Source organism: Etheostoma cragini, chromosome 16, assembly GCF_013103735.1.
Source record: "Etheostoma cragini isolate CJK2018 chromosome 16, CSU_Ecrag_1.0, whole genome shotgun sequence".
NCBI classification, from domain to species: Eukaryota; Metazoa; Chordata; class Actinopteri; order Perciformes; family Percidae; genus Etheostoma; species Etheostoma cragini.
Genome location: NC_048422.1, coordinates 21,859,984 through 21,885,010, shown reverse-complemented (window position 1 = coordinate 21,885,010; position 25,027 = coordinate 21,859,984). Strand labels below are relative to the sequence as shown.

Below are 25,027 nucleotides of genomic sequence, written 5' to 3'. Positions count from 1 at the left end.
TCAAAAGCCCAAACATGTGCGATCTCTTCACGGTTTTAAACAGGACCAGTTAAGCGCCCTCTTTACTAATGTAAAAGTAGCAGGACCACTGTATAAAAAAACTCCATTACAATTAAAAGTCCTGTATCACAAATTACAAGGGAAAGTACAGAAGCTGTGTCAGCCAAATGTACCTGAAATATCCAAAGTAAAAGTGTTGTTGGAGTGCTTTATTGTTATGTTTGGGATTATTATTATTGATGCATTATAAAGTTGTAGCTGGAGCTTATTCTGACTACTTTAACAATGCTTATTTTATGCATATTTTACAAACTACTCACATGTTTACAATGTACATTTTAAATCTGCAAAGTAGATGCTATCAGATAAATGTGGTGGACTAAAAAGCACTTTTCTTTCAGAAATGTTGTGAAGTATCAGTATTAAGTAGCATCAAATGTTCTACCTAAGACTCGGATCCACCTCAGGAGGTTAGCATTCCTGATCTCTCACTAAACAACACAATGCTTTCACTTCTTAAATGTCACTTCATCTGTTAAATGGTGTTCATTTTTTTTTTTGCTTTAAAATGGACTTCCACCATTTTTACTGAAAAAGTCCTCCTCGTGTCGTCACTGACTGTCAATGACGTCAGCCATCTGGCACATGATGTCATCGATTAAACAGAAAGGATTAAGCGGTCCTTCATGGGTTGAAGACATGTGTCGTAAACCATTTTAAAAAGCTCGTGACGAGTGAACGTTTTTTTTTTTTTTTAAAGAAAGGACGGTTGATTCAGCGTGTGACATAATTGAAAATGATTTTTATTTGATCATTTACATTTAATTGATATAAACATGTCCATGAAAGAAAATGGTTCAAACATTTAAGAAAGTCATAATTTGATAATAAGCACAGACATACTTTGGGAAACATAAGTTATCACAAACTGACCAAATGGGAACAAGAGTGCTTCCGCTACACAAAACATCCTATATAACAGAGTATAGTTAAAGTCAGTTTCCATGTCTTAATTTATAGTATTTCCCTTCTTTGTTTGTTTTGTTGCCTTAATTGGACAGCACATGCAGTCAAGTCGTCCTCCATGATGTCCTGATTCCTGTCACATCGCTTTCCTTCTGTCTTCAGGTGACTCGTTCTTGTTCTCATGTTCTTTAAAACCTCCAGGTGTGTTGAATCTGCATGTGCACTGTGCGTCCTTTCGGCCCCTCCGAGGTGCATGCTGTGCAGCAGGCGGAAAACGGATCTGTAACCTAGTTTTTTGTGTTTCAAAGTATCCCCAGAATTTGTCTTGAAAAACCGTCAGTCACCAAGCAAATGTCACTGAAAGCTCGGCCACAATAAAGGTGCCAAATAAATAAATAAATAAATACAGATCAAATAAGTTCAATTAAATAGAGAAATAAATAGTTGCCATAGGCTACATGCGAAATAATAAATTATAGCTTAAAACAGGACCAGTCCACCGTTTGATAAAGGCCAACAGGCCGGATAAATAGCGTCAGTGTTCCCTCTTGTTTGTGATTTGGGAGGAAAATAAAAGCCAGGTGTGCTCTGCGATTTCTTATTTGAACAAGTATCCGGTTGTATTTCTCCCGGCGCACCGTTTGGATGGATTGGATGAGTAAGAACTAAATGCAGAAGATATCTGTGTGAGTGAAAGAAAAGCTTTTCACTGTGGCGCCTCGTTCCTAGGTGAAACTCATGGATACTGTGTGCTCCAGCGCTTTGCGGCGCAGCGAGGCGATGCTTGTCCCTCTCCAGACTTCACTGTCCGGGGAACTACACAGCTGAGGCGAGTGGGTCACGTTGGTCGGGCCCGACAGGGACGCGGGTACCATCCCGGGGAAAGTGGGCTGGTAGAGGTGTGACTGAAGCCCGGAGCCGTTTGACATGTTGGATAGACCCATGGAGTTGGGCGGCGGCCCGGCGCCGAGGCTACACTGAGACAGGGACTGCGCCATGGCCTGCTGGCGGCCCAGAGAAGGCGGTAGCTGCAGTTGAGACACGCCGGGCATCCCTGCCGTGGCCCAGCGGGTGTCGTTGGCGTGGAAGGAGCACAGGCTGTCCCCCATGGCCGCTGCTGCTGCCGCGGCGGACGGGAACTGAGACAGGCCGTGGTGCGTCGGCAGCAGAGTCCCCGGAGCCCGGAACACATTGGTGGTCTTCTTGCGCTTCTTCCACTTGGCGCGTCGGTTCTGAAACCAGACCTGCAGACAGGTATGAGATGGGTTAGGAGGAGCGGACGTAATGGCTGCCGGTGCATGGACAGGTCATGTTATCAGAGCTGTGCGCGCACATAAAAAGGTTCTGACATCAGTCTGTGATCATCATGATAGTAATGCGAACCACCAACAATAAATCTGTTGCAGAAAAACACAGATTCATGAGTTTGTTTTTCAGGGTCTTATCATCTCATGACAATGATGCATTCCATGTAGGCGACATTGTTCACATGCGTAAACGTCTCTAATTAATACAAATAAATAAATAAAAGATGGTTATATGTTATTTTGATTATTCTATCTCATATATATATATATATATATATATATATATATAACATTGAAAAACGCCCAGGAGGCTTGGACACATTGTCTTACATGGGTTACATTTCAATACAACAATGGATGCCAAATGTGCCAACATTTTAGAAGTTAGGGAATTAGTTTTCCTAATTTTGCCTTAAATAAATTGATATTCCCATTAATATTTTCAGATGCAGAAATTATATTTTTCGTTATTATTATTCAGACCCATGCCAGTTTTATTGTGGTGCAAAACATTCATTTTTAATAACATAATTTAGCCCCAAATGATTTTTTACGGCTTTGGGAGGAGCCTTTGCCCTCCGATAATAGAGATAATGTAATGGCTGTGACAAACAGACTTTATTCCGGGAGTCCTTGAGCGTCTGGTTGTAGCTCGTGCGCCTATGATTAATGTGAAGATTTGCTTGAGAAAGTGGAGGCGCAGTAATAAGAACGGGACAATCTCACTCTCTTCCCCCGGCGTAGCCAGCCGTGAAATCCGGCCTGAAATGCATTACACTTCAAAGGAAAGAAAATGCAATTTCTCATTCCGTTTAAAAAAAAAAAAAAAAAAAGAAAAAAAAAAAAAAAGACAGAGTGCACTCTCAGCGCGTCCGGCATGAAGACGTAGGGAGCAGTGACAGGCTGACTCTGGAACTGCTTCTTTATTCCACCACCATCAGAGCAGATGAGAGTCATTTCACTAATTCTTATTTTATGGAAATGGTAGGCCATGGAAACGGAATTGACCCATGCAATAATAATAATGATTATAGGGGTTTTATTTCCCATGTGAGCGACCCATTGCTGTAGTTAATAAGGCTTCCCTATGAGGCTGATGTTCTATGTGTGCAGACTGGAAGTGACTGAAGGCATTACTGAGGAATTCACCATAATAAACCAGGCTGTTGGATTCGGGTCTGTTAAAAGGTTGGTGTCCGCTTTTTATCTGAAGAAGATTTAAGAGTGTAATCATCATGTAATTCCCTGCAGGTTAATGACATGAGATGGACATGATGAACACGTGGGGCCAATTCTGAGTCAGGCAGAATTTAGAGATTATAGAGTCACTAGAAATGACAACACAGTTCTACAAAACAAACTGCTGCAATGTGACCTTTGGTTCAATAAAATACAATATACAAATACGAGTTATTGTTATTAGCTGAATTATAAATCTCACATCTCAAATCCCGGACGTGAGAGGATGAGAACAGGATTTGTTGTACTGAAAGTAACGAGCTGTCATGTTGAAGCCTCGCTATGTGCATTATCTTTAGTCAATATAGGAGGTCATGGTATTCTTAATAACACATTGGTGTTCAAGTGTGTGTGTGTGTGTGTGTGTGTGTGTGTGTGAGAGAGCGAGAGAGAGTCTCAAGTCCGGACAAAGTCACTGCATTTGGGCAAGGCACTTAACACACACACACACACACACACACACTTGAACACCTGTGTGTTGTTAAAAATACCATGACCTCATTTATTGACCAAAAATAATAATGTTTTTTATAACAGTTTTCAGATTTTTTTTAATACAAAACGCATTGTGATATAAGATCTGGAATCCAAATCTGGAATATATACTAGAATGTGTATTTTGGATATTAATAGTTGTGTTTCCTCTTGTAGATTATTTGAAGTGTAACCGAAACTGTAAACTGGAGACGAAAACTAAGAAACGTCTTTCGTTGTTTCTGTTGTGCAGCCTATAATTTAAATAAACAGCAGAGGTCCTTCCAGCTTATTAAAACCAAAACTTACTTCTAATTTTTCGAGTAACAGAATCTTATCTCCGACGGCTGAAATAACAACATTTATATTTCTACATTCATGATAAAATAAAAGGACAATTTTACTTTCAAAATTGATGAGACAAAATAGAAGTTGCATTTCAAATGTGCAAAGTCATTTGAATCCAATTTCAATTAAAATTCTCAACACACCATGCTGATTTTTCAGACACAAAATAAGGAATCAAAGGCTGCTGGGAGAGATTTAAAGTGGAGACTATTTACTACAGAGTCGTGGCTAGCTGTATTTTGAATGCGTCTTTATTTTTGAGTTGGAGATTGTTTTATTGATTTAAATTCGGATTTATTCTGTCCTCAACTGTCACAGTCTACATTTCCTGGTGCTTCATTTATCTCAACATGTAAATGTCAAACGGGACATGCGTCCCTGCAGGGGTTTGGTCTCTGATGCCTCGGAATTGGGTTGACGTTTTATTTCATTCCATTCCAACTCGTAATTCCCCCCCAATCAATAAACAGTTTTAAAATATAAGGTGTTAATTCAATATGCATGTAGCCCCAGCCGCCCTACCTGCACTCTGGACTCCGTCAGGCCGATCCTCAGAGCCAGCTCCTCCCGCATGAAGATGTCCGGGTAGTGCGTTTTGGCGAAGCTCCTCTCCAGCTCGTTGAGCTGCGCCGGGGTGAAGCGGGTCCGGTGCCGCTTCTGTTTCTGGCTCTGCTGCCCCCCTCCCGACTGGCTCGAGCTGTTGTTGCTGCTGCTGTTGTTGTTGTTGTTCTGTTGCTGCTGCTGCTGCTGCTGCTTCTCTTGCTCTTTGCTGTTGACCTGCACCGCGTTGGATCCTCCGCCGCTGCTGATATCATCACCCGGGAGCATCGTGGCCCCTTCCACGCCGTCCGGGCCCGGGCCGAGCTCCCCGGAGTGTCCCGGGTCAGGCCCCCCTCCGCCGAGCCTGCACTTCAAAGCCTCCCTGTGGCCCAGAAGCTCCGCCGCGGCATCCTTCATCCCTGCACACACACAGACATTTTTAGGCTACAGGAAACACTTCGCTAGGAAGAAAAAGGAGACACGGTTAACAAATACATTTCAGGGAAAATAAATCAGAAGCATCAGTCCTGCACACAGACAAATACTCCACGGGCAAAAGTAAATTAGTAGCATTATTTTTGCTGCAGAAGAAAACGATGCACATGCATTGAACTACTGTATAACAAGTTGAAATTTAAAACACAGTTGCAGAAATAAAAATCCAAAAGCAATGAGCAACTCTTGGCGAGAGACAACTAAACATGCAGCATGCACATTACAATCTGCTCCTTAAATACTCTTAATTCAATTCGACCACGCCGATATCTTAGGAAATTGTTAAATCAAATTACCCCGTAATATAATAATAATAATAATTACTTTTCCAATGAATTAAGCGAGTTTAGTTCACTTCAGGCGCATTAAGATAATATAAGAAGCAAATTGACAATTTTCAGAGCTTGATTTAAGATTAGAAGTGGCTCCAGCTTACAGTAGAGTTGAAGACCGGAGTTTGGTGATGACAACTCACCGAGGCGAGCATCCAGGAGGTCGGCATGAGATAGCATTGCGCACCGCTCCAGGGCAAAGTGCTATTCCCAAAAAAAATCTCTATGACTTTAACCTATTTAAGAAATATATATAGCCTAAATGAAAGCAAATTCGGTTTGTGGTTAAAAGGGAGGTTCGTTGCATTATAATGTAGTTTAGAAAAATGGGGAGGCGCTTAACAACGGAATGAACCCATGAGCTTCTCCAAACGAGGACCAATCAGAGCTGAAGCTTGAGGTATGTCAGCTTTAGCCAGTATAGACCCCCCCCCCCCCCCCCCCCCCCCCCCCCCCCCCCCCCCCCCCCCCCCCCCCCCCCCCCCCCCCCCCCCCCCCCACCCCACCACCTTTTCCCCTCCACCCTCTCTCACATCCACAAGTTCATTCCTCCTCATTCCTGTAATTGGCTTTGATTTCTCCTCCAAATTACATCCAATAAAATAACCTGATTTAATATCAGTGTGAGTGCTTCGACCCGTTCGAGGAATGTTGGATCACCACAATATTTGTTTAATTGTGCATGCTGTTCTGTTTTTATAGCACGAGAATGGGAGTTATTCGTATGAGGAGGAGGCACATGGCTGCATTAACAGATGTATGGATAATCCACTGTAACACCTTGAATGTGAACTTGAGTCAATAACACGATGCCGCCTTTTATTATCATTGCCCTTTCTTCTTTTTTTAAGTCTCCATGATGATATTGTTGACTTCTTTACAACACTAAACGCCTCTTGGAGACCAGGTGAACCTCTTCTAATATCCCTGATTTCCCAGTCAGCTGAACAACAAACTTTATCCAGCCTAATTCGAACCACGGCTCATTTTCAACACCATTAGGCTTTTATGTAATTAGTGCCGACTCTATACGCCTTTATTGCAAAATACCAGAGTAAGATCAGTATAAATTAGTGGTAATTTACTAGTATTTAGGCCCAACTGTCAAGAAGGGAGGGACTTGGTATAAATAATGTGTGAGCAAATTAATTCGGCGGAAAGTGGAGGGAGTTCAACATGAGCTGTGAATGCTCGCCTTAGATACAGGGACACAGTTAATAAACCCCAAAGGTTGGGAACAAGCTGACACCCCAGTAGATATAGGCCTACATAATGATGTTCACCACACGTGGAGGAGGCCTTTAATTTCGGATTTTTCACAATATGTCTACATCAATGAGACATAAAAAAAGTAAAAAAAACAAAAAAACAAAAAAAGGGGGGGGGCTCGTTTTGTCACTGAATAAACCCCCATTAGACTCAATTAGCACAACAGATTTGTGTCACACACACCAGTCTGCTAAATAAAAAAGTAGATTATCAGACATGCTTGAGACAGATGTCGGGACGTTTTTGTGAGCGAGCATGGTTTATTTATTATCTGATGGAGAGAAAAAAAGTGGTACAAAGGAGGCGTCCGAGCGTGAACCCGCGAGCTCGTTTGGCTTCTTTTCTTCGTCCATCCAGGCTTCAATCGCCTCCGCTCATCTTTTATTTGTCTGCAATCTGTTGGCACGATGCGACAGACCGGGAGGGATGGATGAGCCGAGTCGGCTGCGTGCGGGACTCTCCTTCAGACGCATGGAGGACATGGAGAAGATTTCGGCTCTTTGCGCCGATGTCTGCGTCTTTCTTCCAAGGAGGAAAAGAAGAACATGCGCACTTGGGATATCTGTCTTTTCCTATTCTTTATCGAGGCTATCATTCTTTTAGAAACTGGACTTCAAGGTAGACTTTTACAGGTTTAAGACCGGAACCAGCGTTGTAATTCAAAGTATTCTATGGGATATTTTAGGATGTAGTCCACCATATACATTACCGGTTTTATTTTTTACAGAATTATGGAGACGTTATTGCTTGTTGCCATTTGTATTAATACAAAATTTACAGAACTTCTCTCTTTCTGAAAAAAACTATCAAAATCATTTAAAATCATCACATTGAAGGATGATGGATTGCGCGCTTCATTTTACGACTTTTCAATAGCTCAGTGCTTTTATAACGGCACAAACAAAAGTGGATGACTCCTCTCGTGGCAGCAGGTCATATCGAGAGAGAGAGAGAGAGAGAGAGAGAGAGAGAGAGAGAGAGAGAGAGAGAGAGAGAGAGAGAGAGAGAGAGAGAGAGAGAGAGAGAGAGAGAGAGAGATGATGAAGAGTGAGATATTTGTTCTGTAAAAGGGACAAAAAACAATAAATATTATATAGTCTGATATTTCTATTATATTTCGTTTAATATTTATTAATCTAAAAATTAAGCAACAATGTTTGTTTTTTATGTTGCGATTAAGTCTATTTTTGTCGCTGCATGGAATACAATTTCTTTAATTTGTAAGTAATCTCGCAACATTTTATTGGTTTATTTGGAAAACGTGGATAATAAAACAATTTATTAAGTGCATTGAAAATGCATAGGAGCATATTATTATCATTTTTTTATGTTATATTTTCTTTTTTTATCCGACCCAATTTTCTGATTAATAAATTTATCAGCCTGGAAGTTGCTGTTCCTATTAGTTGCAATGTATTTAGTTCAACTAATTCAAAGGCATCTTTCCACTCATCTTGTGTGTGTGTGTTTTGTATGTGTGTGTGTGTGTGTGTGTGTGTGTGTGTTGTTGTGCTGAGTTGATAAGGCTGTAATTACGGTAAACAAGGAGCACAGCACAGTTAGCTACATCTCTGCACTAACGTGCTCCCATCAATCTTATATCCATGACATCAATAAAAATAGAAAAACAAATTCGCCCCCTGCAAGTTAATGCGGTGCATCTGAGCGGAAAGTAGACATTTTCACGCGTTGTGGAGATGAGGAGTGACTTTTAATAAAAACAAAACCGCAAAAAAAACCATAAAAGTGTAATACATACTGATGGGAGTGGTTTGTTCAGGCTGCAGTCTCTAAGGCTTGTTACCTTCACGTCCATGAGTGATAGTTGTTCATTTGTTGCTGATGGACGACAGTTGGCGTTAGGCGTGGCTCGAACCCGTGACCTCTTGGTTACAGTACGGGCTCTAGACACCGCAGGGCCCGGGTGATCTGTTGTGTTTTTTCTCCTTTCCTCTCGCTCTTTCTCTCTCTGATCCGCCTTGGCCGTCTGTGTTCACTCAATTAGAGATTTCTGAGGAGAAAAACAATCGATCTTCCATCCGTACAAACCCCAGTTTAACAAATGAGATTCTTGGTTCATGCAGCTGATTTGGTGACAGCCTGCGGGGATTAGGAGCAATAAGTTGCTGTGTTGAAGGGGAGAGGAGCTGCTACCACAGCGGGCTGCTCTGCGTCCTGCAACCAGAGGAGAAAGTTTGACACGGACTAACTTTCAGCGGCAGAAAAAATCCGCTAATGAGCGGAAAACACAGCAGTCCTACACCGGGAGCTGGCAACGCACCGCGTCACAGTCAAAGCCTCCTTTCAAAATCCATACACTTGAAAAAAAAATATATCTATAAAGTTAGTGGTAGAAGTATTCAGATGTTTAGCATTTAGCTACTTAAGTAAATTAACAAAGTTAAATCATTTCAAGTTTTACTAAAAGTTGTCAGCTATCAGCAAATAGCTAATTAAAGTAGAAAAGTACACTGTGAAGGTACGATGCCCTCAGTCAGTAGGCTACATTAAACACACACCTACACACACACACACACACACACACACAAATATATGAATATATATGCTGTATATACACACACATGCATATATACACACATATATATACACATACATGTATACACTTATATAAATATATACACACATTTATGAACATATATATACACACATATATATATATATATATACACACATATATATATATATATACACACACACATATATTTATATATACACACATATATATATATATACTAACATATATATATACACACACACACATATATATATACACACACACATATATATATATATATATATACACACAGATTCTGTATATACACATATATTTGTATACATATACACATATGTATACACATATATACACACACATACATCTGTGTGTAGGTGGCAATAGGTTATTAGGTACACATATATACGTATGTATGTATGTGTATATATATATACATACATACACACACATATATATATGTGTATGTGTGTGTGAATATATAGCCTACATATATACATACATGTATATAAACGTAAATACACATATAAATGTATATTTACATATATAGGCCTATATGTGCAAACTATGCTTCAAACTAAGAATGCTTTCAAAAATATTAATGATAAAGTGCAAAGTGAGCGAACAAAAGAAAAATCTAAATCACATCAATATTTGGTGTTACCACCATTTTCCTTCAAACCAGCATTAATTGTTCTAGGCACACTTGCAAAAAGTCCGGCAACGTTGATGATCAACACGCAGTGTTCGGCCAAGGAAACTCCGTGCAGCAGAGGGAAAACACATCAAGCTTATCTCTCTTTGAAATCAGAAGATGTCCAGCAGTGACTTCAGCTCCGAACTAGCAGAGACCAGAGGGACTCAGGTCCACCCATCTACTGTCCAGAGAAGTCTGGACAGAAGTGGTCTTTATGGTAGAGTTGCAGCCAAAAAGCCATACCTCCGACATGATAACAAGGCCAAGCGTCTCAACTCTACATGAAAACACAGGAACTGGGGTGCAGAAAAATGGCAGCAGATGCTCTGGACTGACGAGCCAACATTTGTGTGAAGAACAAGAAGTCCTGAAGTAATGGCGTGGCCCCACCAGAGCCCTGATCTCAAAATCGAGTGTGTCTGGGATTACATGATGAGACAGAAGGATCTGAGGAAGCCTCCTCCCACAGAACAGCATTACAGCATTTTTTTCATACCTGCCTAAAACCTTTGCGCAGTACTATAATAAAGTTTTTCTTTTCTTGTTGCCTAATAGAGCCATTTGACAACTATACTTAACATTTTTAAAGTAAGAGCTTACATACACAAAGATCAGTTTATAAAATCTATGTATTTCAGTAGATGCCACTATCTACCACTGATCAACAGCTATAAATGCATTCATCATTATGCTTAGTAATAGAAATCTAATAAGGTTAGATAAAACCTCATTGTACGAGGGCCATTCTACTTAATGAGCGCTTTAATTTTGATAATTTGTACATTTTTTAGATAATACATTTTACATATTCCAATTATACTTTTAGTTAAGTAAATATTTGAATGGAAGAATTTTAATGTAGTATACCAAAAACTGTTTTTGAACCTAAGTAAACTTACATGTTTAAGAATATCATGGTGTACTTTGCTAAACTGTGTAACAGATGATGATGAGTGGGATGCAATTGCCCTCAAAAAGTTTGATTTGCAATAAATATAAAGAGTTGCAATAGAGTATTCTGCATCGGGTCTACCTATCACCATATACCTATAGTAAGAATACAAATGGAGCCTCACCAAATTGTCTCAAACGTAAATCTCATGTAGGGGCAAGGCTGCGTTGTTTGTGGGAATGCAACAAAATACAAAGTTTTGGAAGGCGGTGTGCACAGATGTCAGTACAGCAACAGGTCAGCAGGTATCAGCAGAGCCACTTCTTTTCTTGCTTGAGAAGGTTCCTGTCTCTCTTAAAAAAGACAGAGCTGTGATTCAGTCACTTTATATGCTAGCCTGGAAGGCCATAATGATCAGGTGGGTCGGTGATGCCCCTCATACTGTTTCTATGTGGAGATCTCTTGTTTCAGAAGTTGCGACTTTGGAAAAACTTGGACACTACATCGAGAAAAGGACTCATATTTTTCTGCATAACTGGAAGAGGCCAGTGGAACTTTTGGGAATGGACTATAACCTGGATTTGAATGGATAGATATGATGGACAATTGTCACATTTTACACAAAAACACATTTGTATTTATGGCAATAAACTCTCCAGCATCTTTAGATTGGAAAGTCAATATTCGTATAAAAAGACTCAATTTCCATATACACATTGTTTACTGCTACTTTTACGTCAGTATGGGATCTGAATAGCTGTTACCCAGCCACCATGGTCACACAAACCCATGGTCACACAAACCCAGACGCAGCACCCCGCTGCCGCATCTCATGCCTCAATTAGCGCCGCTGCCCTCTGCACAGACTCGATTAGGCCGTGATTTATCCGAAAGAAATATAATTATACCTCCAAATAAAATAATCAGCATTGAAGAGCGATTTCCTTAACGAGATGGAGCGGGGTAGATGTCACGCAGTAGCAGCGCCTCATTAGGACGGTAATGAGACTTTGGGGTGATCCCGATAATTATCAAAATCTGTAAAATAAGGATCAAGTCAAATGTAACCTTAATTTGTCTGGCAATTGAGTTCATTTATTAGTAAGACTATTTAGGAAGGACTCTCTCAGCCTTAATACAAGGTGTCGTTATTTTTAGGCCATTTGGATAATAGATGGAACTGCTGCAGGGACAGACAGGCCTGTTTAATCATTCATGGCCATAACCAACATTTGTCTTTTGACTGACAGGGTTTCCCCCAAAGTGCTCCTCTTTATTGTAGCTATCCATGTAACAACCCATTACACCGCTCCTTACGGGATAATACACTGTGCAATTAAATTCAACAGGTTAGTGCTGAAACCATCAGTTTATTAAATCGATTAGTAGGTTGAAAAAAAATTACAATCCCAACGATTTTAATAATCGTTAAAACATTCACTGACTTGAGTTTCTCAAATATGATAACTTGCTGCTTGTTTAGTTGTTTTACATCAAATACGTGTTTTGCACAGAGAAAACAAGCTGAGAAAACTTGTGGGGGGCTTTCCACTTTTTTTCCAATATTTCACAAACCAAGCTCTTTATCAATAGAATAATCCATTATTAAAATAATCGTTACCTGCAGCTTTGGTTAGTATTCTGGGATGCATCATCAGTAAGCCCTGCAGGGTTAAGCAACTCAGACACATACAATTAAAGGAATGCAAAAATGTATCTGAAAAGTTTTAAGGTAAACTGTCACTTCATAAAACCACTACAGGGATCTCCAGTTTTTCACCATTTACAACAGTCACCAGTGTAAAGCCTTCATACTTCCATCCAGCATTGGACCCACTCATTGAAAGTGATCATATTTGCAGAAAAAACGTACACATGTGTATTTAATAATGCCTTTGAAGTCCAAATTGTGTATCAGTGTGCCGAAAAATATGTTAAGAAAACCCCTCTACTCCTCTGACGTAATAAACTAAATGTTTCATTGTGTTCTTGTGGGATTTTACACACAGGAGGCGTGTGATCAAATGCGGTGGCACGTTAACAGTAAACAGTAGAAATAATTACATCAAGAACAGACACTCTGAATGGATTCAGTTCGCCTCCGCCGTTCCAAACAGGGCCTGACGAAAGGAATGGACATTTAAAGCAAGTGAATCTCACAGTGAGAACAGAAACAGATCAGAAATCATCCTTCAAGCTTCACTGAGTCCAATACGCTTCTAGCCTCTTTGTACTCCTCCGATTCTCCCAAATCCTCTTCTGCTTCCTGAAAACACACACACACACACACACATACACACACACTTGTGTTTTATTGCCATTTAAGAACAATATTGCCATCTCCTATACCCATAAATAAGGAATTACAGCTTAGTACTTAAGAATAAAGCCACAACTATCCTCAACTTCTATCCTGTCGATGTCTATATAAAAAATATTTCAACAAAAGTGATGTTACTTTGTGTTTGTGTGTCAAAAAACGTAATGCCTGAGATCATACTTCACTAGCCATCATGTTACCAGGATCTAAATTTAGCAGTTAAGGAATGACGTGGCTGTACGGTGTCCATGTCCTTTAATTAAGCGAGTGTGTGAGCTCCTGTGGTGGTCACCAAAGTGACAGCGCTGCTAATGAACTGTGATGAGCGTGTGCATATGTGCATGTCTGTCTAAAAGGAAGAAAGGCTGCAGGATGAGTGATAGGTGAAGGGGACATGTTGCTAATTCCAGGTTACCTCCCTATGCCTACCATCCAGCTCTCATGTGAGTGACTCACACCAACAGCTGGCTGACTGTTGCTCCGCATTAATCGCGATGACCCTGAGACATGCATGCTTATGTTTGCTTCTAGCATCCCAACTTAAGTCCTGAAGGATTAGATACAGGCGGCGGCTGACTTGTTGGACCGTGCTAACACTGCGTCTTTCTTTCGTTTCTTCAAACAGCTTCTCGAAAAGGTCGGCATAGAGATGTGTGAAAATATCCCCAAACCTGTTGCTAGCCAAGTTTTTGATAATGTTTAAAAGTAGCTGTGTTTCTCCTTCTTATCGGGTCTGGAGCCTTGCTCAACAGTCAGGCTGGTTGGTTGGTTTGTTTGTTTGTGTACAGCAACCATAGCAACGCACAGAGCCGACCATAAGCCCTAAACAGACAGGAGGCCGTAAACTGCATTAAAAACCCAGATTGAGACGCGTATTCCGAGAGCACTGTATACATGTCCAAAGATTGCATATAAAACCCGAATAATTAAGGAATAGCCCACATGTTTTGATCGGAAAATGCTAAGTGTGGAAAAAGGCCTTATTCGAATTATCCAACCGGAATATGCTGTTTACTCTTACTTACAGTATAATATTCGGAATATTGTCATTCAGAATAATATTGGAAGATCGGTGTGCATGTAAACGTACTGAGTGACATCCCTACATATCCGTCAATGGCGTGGCTTATAAAAATGGTCAAGCCAACTTAAGGCAGCATTTTGAGAGATTTTGTAGACTTTTTGTGTGCTACTACCTTTGTTTATCTGTTTTCACAGGGCCTGAAAAGTGTTCCGTGTGCAATCTTTTGAGCACCACAAATCCCATTCGGCTCCATTGTATTCAAATGATAGAAGAAGTCTAAAATCTGCATGGGCAAATGCAAATAGAAACTATCTCCATGGCAAGATACCACTGTGGGGAAATGAAAAAATATATATTTTTGTGATTGGGTTGAAATAACTAAATAACTAGCAGTACATATTGACTGCATATTTAACTGCAGTACATATTGTGTTTTTGTCCACCAATAACACTGTACGAGTATTTAAGGTTTTAATGAGTATTAGGGACTATAGTCAAACAATATTGGCATAGCAAAAATGCCTTCATGTGTTCTTATTTATAGTACTGCAGTACTGGAAGCTAGCTTTCTAGACGGCAAAAATATTATGCACTCCTACGGATCGTTTCAGCCTCTATTGCGCTCGGTGCTTTAGTTATACAAACAGGGAGCTGTCTCCATTAAAAAAAGCGGTGAAAACACACAAAGAAACTACTTACCCAGCACTAAACAGCTGACAGACAAAGTTAGAGACTTTATCTAACAGCTAGATTTGTCAGGTGGCCAGAAACTCGACTCTACACAAATTGTGTTGCTCTTTTTCTGCCAAACACATTTTCAACACCATTGTAAATAAGGAGATGGTGTTTCGAGGTACAAAAAAACCCCAAGCTCAGGCTAATTCTATAATAAATAGGTGTTTTTGTCATCATTTGTCTAAAATATCTCACAAACACCAGGTAGTTCTTCTACGAGATGACAAATTAGTTAAAGTAACAGCAACAAAAATAAATGGATTTAGAGTTTAATCAATACAGTTTTGTCCTGTTGTGAGGTGAAACTGTTTTTTTTACCCTTGTGATACTTACTAATAACTGAAGCAGATCTCCGTGTGCTATGGCCAAACGGCGTTTGCAGTCTGGGATCATCATTCTGGCCTCCTGCAACACCTCCACCTGAGACCACACAGAGACCACATTACCACTTTATTCATTTCAACCACCGTCATCATTTCTCATTCCAAAAATCAACACATCAAACATTTATTTTCCAAATCTAAAACATTCATTTAAACAGCTAGATCCAGGCATATTTACTCGCTGCATTTCATTGTAGCCTAGTTCCTGGCAGTAGCATGCAGGGTGTACCACAGACACTCTGCTGTGGTTAACATCTCCAGACAAGCGGGAGGTATGAAATATGTTATTGAGTTATCGATCGGGCAGGGAGTTGGGCAGCGGGGGACCACCTCGATCTGACTGCACAACTGGATAAATGAAGCAACCCTGAGGCGAGGGCACTGTGATCAGGCGTAAAGAGGTATTACTACGCCTGGAGTGAAACTGTGTTACAGCCTGAGGAACTTTTGCAGCCGCGGCTAATGTGGAATTCCCCCAGCTGGCACCCTAAAGAGCAGAGAAGAGTTGGCTAACGCTGTCAGACACACTCACTCATGACAGATGCTTCCTCACCTAGCCCTCTGTCAAGCTGGAAAGTCAGAACATGAACGCGGTTACACACATGTACATTACACGGTTATGCACACTAACAGGCAGTCAGATGAACTCGTACACAGGCTGGCTGGCAGACTAGCTGACACACTGAAAGACGGTAGACAACTAGTCAAGCTGGTTGCCATCTAGATGGGACAAGGTGAGGCAGACTAAACAGAAGAGTGCTGCAACAGAGAAAAGTCATGGTGCCCTCCCAGTGCAGTGGAATGATCCCATCAGCGCTGGATAAAGATGACACTAACAGCGTATTGATTCCATTAAAACAAAAACCTCTAATCCATCCTGCCTCAGACCTCTCATCTCCAACCATAATCCATCTGGCCTCCCAATCCTCCCATTTAACACCAGCCAAGCCCGCTGCTCACACTGAGCAGTCGGTCTATGAATGAACAAACAAAAACACACTATTAATGTTTCCAGTAAACATAATCAGAAGCGCTGCCTGCTGTGCAGTTCCTAACTGCCTGGAGGACGTAAAAAGAGAAAATCGACCGGGTCCCAGCGCTCTGCGCAGGCTTTAACGCTAACACATGTGCTCCCTCGTTGACAAATTTAGGACTGATTAAGAATTTTAGGGTTGCAATAAAAATGTATCAAATAAGGGATTTTATTTATTTGAATAGAACAAGAAGCCTAAACTAGGTTTTTGATTATTTCGGCTTCAAACTGTATTTATTCAATATTTGTGTAACAATACTTTAAACTGCACATTGTTCAAGGTTCTTTTATTGTCACTGTACAATAAATGTCCCACAATGTGGATAAAGCGGTTGCAGCTGTGGTTATTTTCAAAAACGCCATGCAGGCAACATAATATATTGACAAGTTGAGAGCGGCCGCTCCAAGACAGGCTGTATGTGCTCCAGTAAAAACAGAAAGACAACCATGTACAACTAAATGTAGAGAAGATTATGGGAGCTACTGGTCGGCCACACCTGACACATCTCTCACATTTTTTATGCCGCTACGGGGCCATTCATGAGGTACATGGTAACAGAGCCTTTTATACATTGTCGTATTTCTTTAAAAATAAACAGTGGACAATTAGAGACTTTAAACGCTTCAGATGTAAAGTTTTTTGCTGTCAAAGTGACGTCAAAATTAATGGTGGTCAATGGAATGCTAACGGCAGGTGATGGCTTGTTAGCATCAAAATGGCGCCATTGGAGCTACGCGTTGTGAAGAGAGGCTTACCCCCTTGAGTCAAATCCACACTTCATAGAAAGGAGAGACCCACATCCTTCTACTCACCACTTTGTGGTGAACAAGACTTAAGAGTCTACAGCCTAGCATCTCTGTGAGGCTGTCCTCGGGCACAGCTGTGATATGAGCTAAATGCTAACATGAGCATGCTAACATGGTCACAATAACAATAGCAACATGCTAAATATTAGCATGTATAATCTCAGTTTAGCGAGTTAGCTTGCTAACATTTAGCCAATTAGCACTTAACACAAAGTACAGCTAGGCTGATGGGAGAGGCGGGCGTTTTGAAGGTATTTGGTCATAAACCAAAACATTGGACACATTTAAATTTGACCTGATGATGGGGCTGGTTGAAAGGTCAGGGGCTCACCAACCTGAGAGGTACATGGACGTCTGAACCAAATTTCACAGCATCTATCCTCATGGCAGCGCAAAAGGAAACATCAGGGAATCACCAAAGTCATTGACTATCATCCACTGGAGATCATGAAGGTCTGTATAAAATGTCATGGCAATACATTGAATAGTTGTTGAGACATTTCAGTGTGAACAAAGTGATGGACCAACCACTCGACCAACAGGCAGACTTTGACATTCTTGGAGTGTTACGTCTCTAACGCTGCTCTGGCCTCTGTTTGGAAGAGAGCCATTTTGTTTTTGTGTTTCAGGTCTGCACCCCACAGGTGTTTTCAATCCATGGTGCTAGCATGGCTAAAATATGTGAAACAGGAGTGTTTCATTTAACAGACACTGATTACTGCCTTTCCTGGCCCAAATCCCTGTGTAATGAACTGTACCCGTGTATCTGACCCCATTCTAGGTCGTTGTGTTGTCATTCTGCATTTCTGTTCAATTTAAAAATGTTAGTAAAAAAAAAACGTGTAGAAGTGTAAAAAGTCTTAGAAAAAAAGTGTTTAATATGCTATCAACACGTAAAGCAAGCCAGTGACATGTCAGTCATACACATTTTCAAACCCTGTACTGCTTTCGCCAATGCACAATGATGGAGGGCTGGGTAGGGACACCAAATTACCAGCACGTGTCAGTAATTATCAAACTCCTCTAAAGTAACATGATTTAATTACATCTGCATCAAGCAAATCACCAAATCACTAATGATTCTCCTCTCAAAACCTAATTCTTCATTATCAATGTGGACTGACCTCATTACATGAACGAGGGGCTACTCAAATCATCAAGATAGAATTCACTTCCTAACTACGGGGAAGCAAAACCTCTTCACTCATTGTCTAAGATCAATGGGAAAACGACTGATGTAGACAAATGTATATACATAGTTGTTTGGTATACAAGAAGCAAAACAGAGGACCCCCATACCTGTTTCTTGATGACGTACTCACATCCTGCCTCTGCTTTCAGGCGCTCAACCCTCTCCTCCTGCTGGCTTAGCTCTTTTTTGTACGAAATCTCCTCTTTCACCAGCCTGTAGACAGCGAGGACAGGAAGAGAGGAAAAGACAGTTCACGGTTAAAGGCAGTCACACAGTGTTGTTCCATCAAACACAAAGAATGAATGAACGGCCTCCCAGACAGATAATATAGGCCCGAAACATGAAAAAAGTCGGGCTGTGATGGTCACCTTTTACAGACAGGGCCATCTATCCTCATTCTCTCCAACGTTCCTCTTAGTCAGGGGACACAGTGAGATCATCTCCCACAGGATGGTAAGATACACACCTCAATAACACCCGAACACATCATTCCTCCTCCCTGCTGCTACACAGAGTACTGGCGTCCAAGTACAAATCCCCCTCGTGCTTTGACATAAAATCCTAATTTTTCAGAAGCAGTATATTTTCAGTTTTGCAACGGATGAACTTGAGGGACCAACTAATCAGTTTATTGACCAACCGATTATTGACTAATCTGATATAGTGTGTATATTATATCAGAATCTCATTAGTTATGACACATTCATCCAACAACAATGAACACAACTAAGTACTAAATGATAATTCCAAAATATTATCACACAGACAAACATGTGCTTGGCTTATTTCACGTTAATTGAGTGGGGCTTTTTTTTTTTACATAAACATTTAAATACGTAAAAAAAAGAAATTCTTCCAAAACGTTCAAACTAAGACTCTGGAGTGACAGTACACATCGAGACCACTTCAATACTGACGCGGTTTTTCTTACCCTTATAAGGCTTAAGCGCACCACCTTAGCCCATAGAATGTAACTACGTGACTTTTTACAGATTTAATGATTGTAGTTGGCCGACAGTGGACTTCTTTTGGTAAGTTTTGTCTCTAAGCTTTTTTCGAATATTATTTATTTATTATTAAGCCTGCAAGATTTGGGGAAAAATATGAATCACGATTTTTTTTACGGTAAAATTGATATCACTATTCTCTGCCACAATTTCTTCCCCACGAAGAGGGTTGAACTTACTGAGAAACTAGAAGGGAGAGCATTTCAGCGCTTGGGAGTGCTTTAAAACCTACTTTATACAGTCTTTTTCATGTTGAGTAAAGAAGCAGCATCCACACAAAAGCTTTTGTTGTCCTGTATGCTTTTCAGCTCATATGTTACCACTGTGCTTATGTGACTTATAAGCACTTCTATCTCTCTCAGTCACACACACACACACACACACACACACACACACACACACACACACACACACACACACACACACTTTAGTGATTAATTGATCATCAATTTAGTCCCTAATTTGGACCAAGTCAGGTGGTAAATGGGCCTCTTTTCCTTGATTGTTAGTGAAAATGGGCCCGAGTACATTGATAAATTTTGATTATTTATCAATTACGGGCCAAATGGAACTAAATCTATTCAACAGATTCCGACCCTGATTGGCATAATGGAGTTTGAAAATATCACTATTGATAATGATTCCCAACTAATAGTCTTTTTCCGCCTGTGCCTGCTTGTCGGAATGACAACACAAATTTAATTTTTCATAAAATCAGCCTGCGTGTGCGTAAGTGAGTGATCCTTCATTAATCAGTAACATTACCGGAGACCCTTCCCTCCGTGTTGCACTGCTCCTTGCTTAGCCAAGGAAGCCAACATCACTCTGTCATATTTTACATCAATTACCACTCATTCTTATAAGGTTCCATCAAGAAGCTTTTAAACAGGCACCATATGCAATAGCAGCTCCTGCCTTCCACTCTCATGCGTGATGCAGAGTGAGCAATGTCACCTGTTTAGACTCAAAGAAGGTGGCAAAGAGAGGGGGAAAGATGGAGGGAGGAAGGCTGGAATAATTTGAATAAAACTGAAGGACAGTCTAATAACAAAATGTCCATTCCTCCCCTTCCAGTCCTGATGTTAATTTCTTATTTCTCCCAGACTTGGAGCGCCGTGTGAATGAGGGGTGGGGTCGCGGCTGGTTTTAAATAGACCTGCCACCTCAGGCTTAATGGAAAAGGCAGCTCTCTGGAAAATAGAAAAAAAAAAGAATTAGAGCCAGCCGACACACACATTCGGCCGCCTCCTCTAGCACTGTATTTTTGAGCCACGGTGTAGTCTGTGCTGGGACCGGAATGACAAAGGCAAATTACTGTTGTCATTTTATTAAGGGCATCCGCCTCGCTAGGTCAGAAAAGGCACTGACTGGAATGTGCAAAAGCCATTGGAAATAGGCCTGGTTAAAAGAGCAGGCAGGTTTCCTCTCAACTCCAATATATGAAAGGGAGGAGGGAAGGAGCAAGGCAAAAGCAGAGAAGAAGGAGAGACAGAGGAGAAAGAGATATAACGGGAGGGACACAAGTTTATGAAGACACAAAAAGCAATGACAGTCTGTACGTTTAAACCTAACAGCTTGATAAGGGCCCACGTCAAGATAGGACTTTTGGCCTAGAGGAGGTGAGATGTAATATCGGTAGTATCAAATAGTATATTCACCCTAAAAGACATCGGAACAGTAGTTACTGCTTAATAAAGTACACCATTTGTATTATTGTCTTCCCTACACTGGACAGTCGGTGACATTATCCTTTATGGGAAACCCAGCCACCGTCATTAGCACGTCAGGGAGCCCGTTAGTAATCTGAACCTCAGCAAAACACAATCAATAGCACATTACGCTATCGCCACTGAGAGGAGGGAGTTAGAGGTCTACTGATCGACAAGAAATACTCTCACAGACGGCGCACATTACCACTCCTTATAATATATACAGTATTTTCCATTCCAGCATTGTAAAGTATCTAGACGTGTACAAATTTAGCTCAAAATGGATGCCAACTCTTTTAATAGGTAGCCTTAAACCAGATGATGAGAACAACAAAAAGCCTTTGTTTTGTCCGAGATTTTTCATGTATTAAAAAAAAAAAAGAAGCTTTTAGCGTTGCCCTCTAAAAGTCAAATAATCAAATCACCAGTTGGTGACCCCTCAGTCAACTGAGATTCTTTAAGATAATGATAATGCTATCTTCTGCCTGTGATTTGAAATGGTGAATTTCCAACTTAGAGCAACTTCCCACGGCTCTGACTTTTGTTTAATACGTATTGTCGGGGGGGAGATTTCATAGTCATTAGTGTTGTTGTGTATTGAGTTATCTTAGTAAAATGCTCTGAGTGAATTTAAGTTGGGCTTTTATTGTGAAAGGTAAAATGGAAGCTGTAGGATTGTGCTGCAGTTGTGGGAGCAGATAAGAGTGTGTTGGCCATTTTAGTTCGCGGTAGTTCCAATTACGGAGCCTCCATGTTTATATTTCATTGCCCTCAGCTACAGTGGTTAGCACGCTTTAGCTCGGACGGCTAACTTGTTTACTTGATCGTGTGAACGTCTTTGTCACCCTGACCCCATTCAAATACCTGGAAAAAACTGAAATGAAAAGTCTAATATTTGAATGAAACAGCCAAATCCAATACGACTGACAACATTTTGAGGTCTGGTACAGCCCTAGCATAATTAAAAGGTATTGTATTTCTATCCATTATTCTTTTGATTTTGACATCATGACATTGACAGAATGGTGTCCAAAAAAAACAAAGTCATGGAAAGATCAGACCAGTTTATTTCTGATGAGCTCATTAGTCCAAAATGACCATTTAACTATATACTCTATTGGTATATTGGCAGATCAAACATTGAACTCTCATGATTATGACTTAGACCTAGAGAACAGCTGATCATTCTGCCAGTAAACTATTCTAGCTATAGAAGTTTTACTCTATGCTACTTGCAGCAGCTTAGTTTAGTCTAGGATTTAAAATCAGGACAGAATTTGGTCTAACACTACATTTTAACCCACTACTGTTGGTGGATCATATTCATTAATTCCTTTACTTCCCATCTGTTGCTACACAAATATTAGTACAAGCTTTGATGCTAGTGTATTTTCCTTGAGTATGAGTGATGACCAGAGTAGGATCTACTGTAGATTTCAGTCGTACAAGAAAAGAATAACACTGCACTGCATTGATCCATTTTTGTTTCTCAAAAGTAACACGTTTTCTGTGCTTTCTGGAGATGTTTTGAATCCAACTGTCACTCACTGACACCACGGTGTGCACGCTCAGTGTAATAAATAAAAAAGACATTTTGGTGATGAGATGTGGTCTCATTGGTTTATTCGAATTATACAAATGTCTTAATAATCTAGCAATACTTGAACAAAGACCTAGCAGAGAGCTTGATTAAGGTAAAATATGAGTACCAACCACTTTGTTAACTCAGCTAAGATCATGGAAAAGAAATCGTTTCTGTGGCCATAGGAAAAGACGGATAAATTAGAAAATTAATACTAAATATATACCTTCGCATTTATTCACCAGATGCATCAATATTAAAAGCCTTTAGAATAAAATGATAGGGAAACAATTGATCAAGAGAGTCGGCTTAGAGGTAAAACAATTCAGATTGGATAGATCAGATAGGTACCTCCAAACCTTTAAGGAGAAAAAACCTACTTTAATGTTTTAGTGTGGAAAATAAAACAGCACCATATTTGACGCATTATAGAATATTAATATGTTATGCTTAGTCACAGTAAACTTGTAGGCCTTACATCCATGTGATAACCATGGGCCACACTAACAGTAGCAGTAAGCTAGATGATGCAGCTTCATGACTGTGCAGGTCTTGCCTACATCTTCACAAAGGTCCACCGTCAGCTCAGACTGGGTGGGGGAAGTAATGGTACATGGAGATAAAACAAAGCTAAACAGAGTTGTGTTTAAAAACAGCAGTGTAGCGTTAGTTTATCTAACAATGACCAGTTTGAGGCTGAATGTTTCTTTATAGCTATAGTTTTTCTCCCTGACTGCATTGGGCCTCATCAACAAGGCCCACTCTAACTACACATCACATTAGCACATCCTGGACCTCTGTTACTATAGTAACATTGATATTGTACAGATGTTATTTTGTTGGTCTCATTTTGCATACTTTACTGTGTAATAGAAATATTCTGTATTTAGGTTCTTGCTTGTAGCATTACTTTGTCTTACAACTTGCTTTGGTAAGTTAATAAATATGATTCTGATTGTATATTAGGAGTATTAAACAATGCTGTAGGAAGAGTCTCTTTAAAGAAGCTTGGCATTGTCTATTTTTCTAACTGACAATCTGGACCACGTCATGTATCTCATTTTGGTGTCAGAATCAGCTTTATTAGCCAGGAATAAGGACACATTCGAGGATTTTTTGCTTTGGATTATCCATTGCTTACAATGTCCTTACTCATACAAAACAACAGTATTTAACGTACTGTATTTAACGTTACCGTTACACATATTTAACTGAAAACAATATCAAAACAAAACAACGTTTAACGCTAGGCCCTTGGTTGCAAGTGACCTCAAACATTAGCATACGTGACAGTTTGAGAAAAGCAAAGTAGCAATAGCAGCCAAAGAAGCAACTCAAACACAACAAAAGAACTGCTTCCAGACTATAGGCCGCTCCACAGCACCGGTGTACAGTTAAAAAAAACTAACGGACAAACGTTCCTCCGTGTGCGGTGGGGTTTAATGCAGAGCCAGCTTCTGCGATCAGATAAGCTAGTTAGCTCGCTACCCTAGCTTAGCGCATAGCTTTATGTCTATCTATGCCACTTGATGTAGCTAGCTATTGCAGGCTACGTAGTTAGCTTGCTTGACATGCTAAATAGTCTTAAACTGGAGCGAAAAGCCAACCTTACCTCTTAACGATGCCAGTTTTAATCTTTATTTGCCGTATTCTTGGATCTGCCATGGCTGTAGATTGTGGCTAATGTACGCAGTTGTTGTAACGCGCGGTGGCTAACTGCTAACTGTAAACGGTGTGCAAGTAGGAAGTCCGTGAAAACCAGCTGCTCGCAGATAAATCGATCCCCAGGAGCTGATGATTATCGAGTGCGTGGATCACAGCAGATCCAGTATGAGAACGCACTTAGGGGAGTTCTGCCATTTGTTCAACAATTATATTTAAAACAGATATGATGAAAAAGATACTGATGAAAATAAGTCATATCTTATTCCAAAACAACCAAAGTTAGAACTCTATGGAGGACACAAATCATACAGTAGCCATGCAGGAGGATTGGAGTCTTATGACCATGAATGGTCAACTATTCTTGCACCTCTGCCTTTTTATTGCCTCATGCATTAACTACATACCTGTTACACCCAGTTTATGCATCACCATTTCCATCTATTTTTATATTACTTATTTTCATTTTGTGTAATGTTATATT

At 40.3% G+C, this 25,027-nt stretch overlaps 2 protein-coding genes across 3 annotated transcripts; both read right to left on the bottom strand.

The window, feature by feature from the left end:
* Nucleotides 1-780: 780 nt before the first annotated feature.
* On the bottom strand, nucleotides 781-6,085 carry otpa (orthopedia homeobox a). Of its 2 annotated transcripts, none has more exons than XM_034896163.1 (3): nucleotides 5,845-6,085; nucleotides 4,857-5,293; nucleotides 781-2,210 (listed from the first exon to the last, which is right to left on the bottom strand). In XM_034896163.1, the coding sequence occupies exons 1-3, from the start codon at nucleotides 5,879-5,881 to the stop codon at nucleotides 1,692-1,694; spliced, it is 993 nt and encodes a 330-aa protein (XP_034752054.1). In that variant the 5' UTR covers nucleotides 5,882-6,085; the 3' UTR covers nucleotides 781-1,691. The 2 variants fall into 2 exon arrangements, with proteins under 2 accessions (XP_034752054.1, XP_034752053.1); XM_034896162.1 differs by having other exon boundaries at nucleotides 5,806-6,050.
* Nucleotides 6,086-12,437: 6,352 nt separating this feature from the next.
* On the bottom strand, nucleotides 12,438-24,730 carry tbca (tubulin cofactor a). The gene is made up of 4 exons (XM_034896205.1): nucleotides 24,494-24,730; nucleotides 18,691-18,796; nucleotides 15,502-15,588; nucleotides 12,438-13,355 (listed from the first exon to the last, which is right to left on the bottom strand). The coding sequence occupies exons 1-4, from the start codon at nucleotides 24,544-24,546 to the stop codon at nucleotides 13,275-13,277; spliced, it is 327 nt and encodes a 108-aa protein (XP_034752096.1). The 5' UTR covers nucleotides 24,547-24,730; the 3' UTR covers nucleotides 12,438-13,274.
* Between the last annotated feature and the right edge of the window lie 297 nt (nucleotides 24,731-25,027).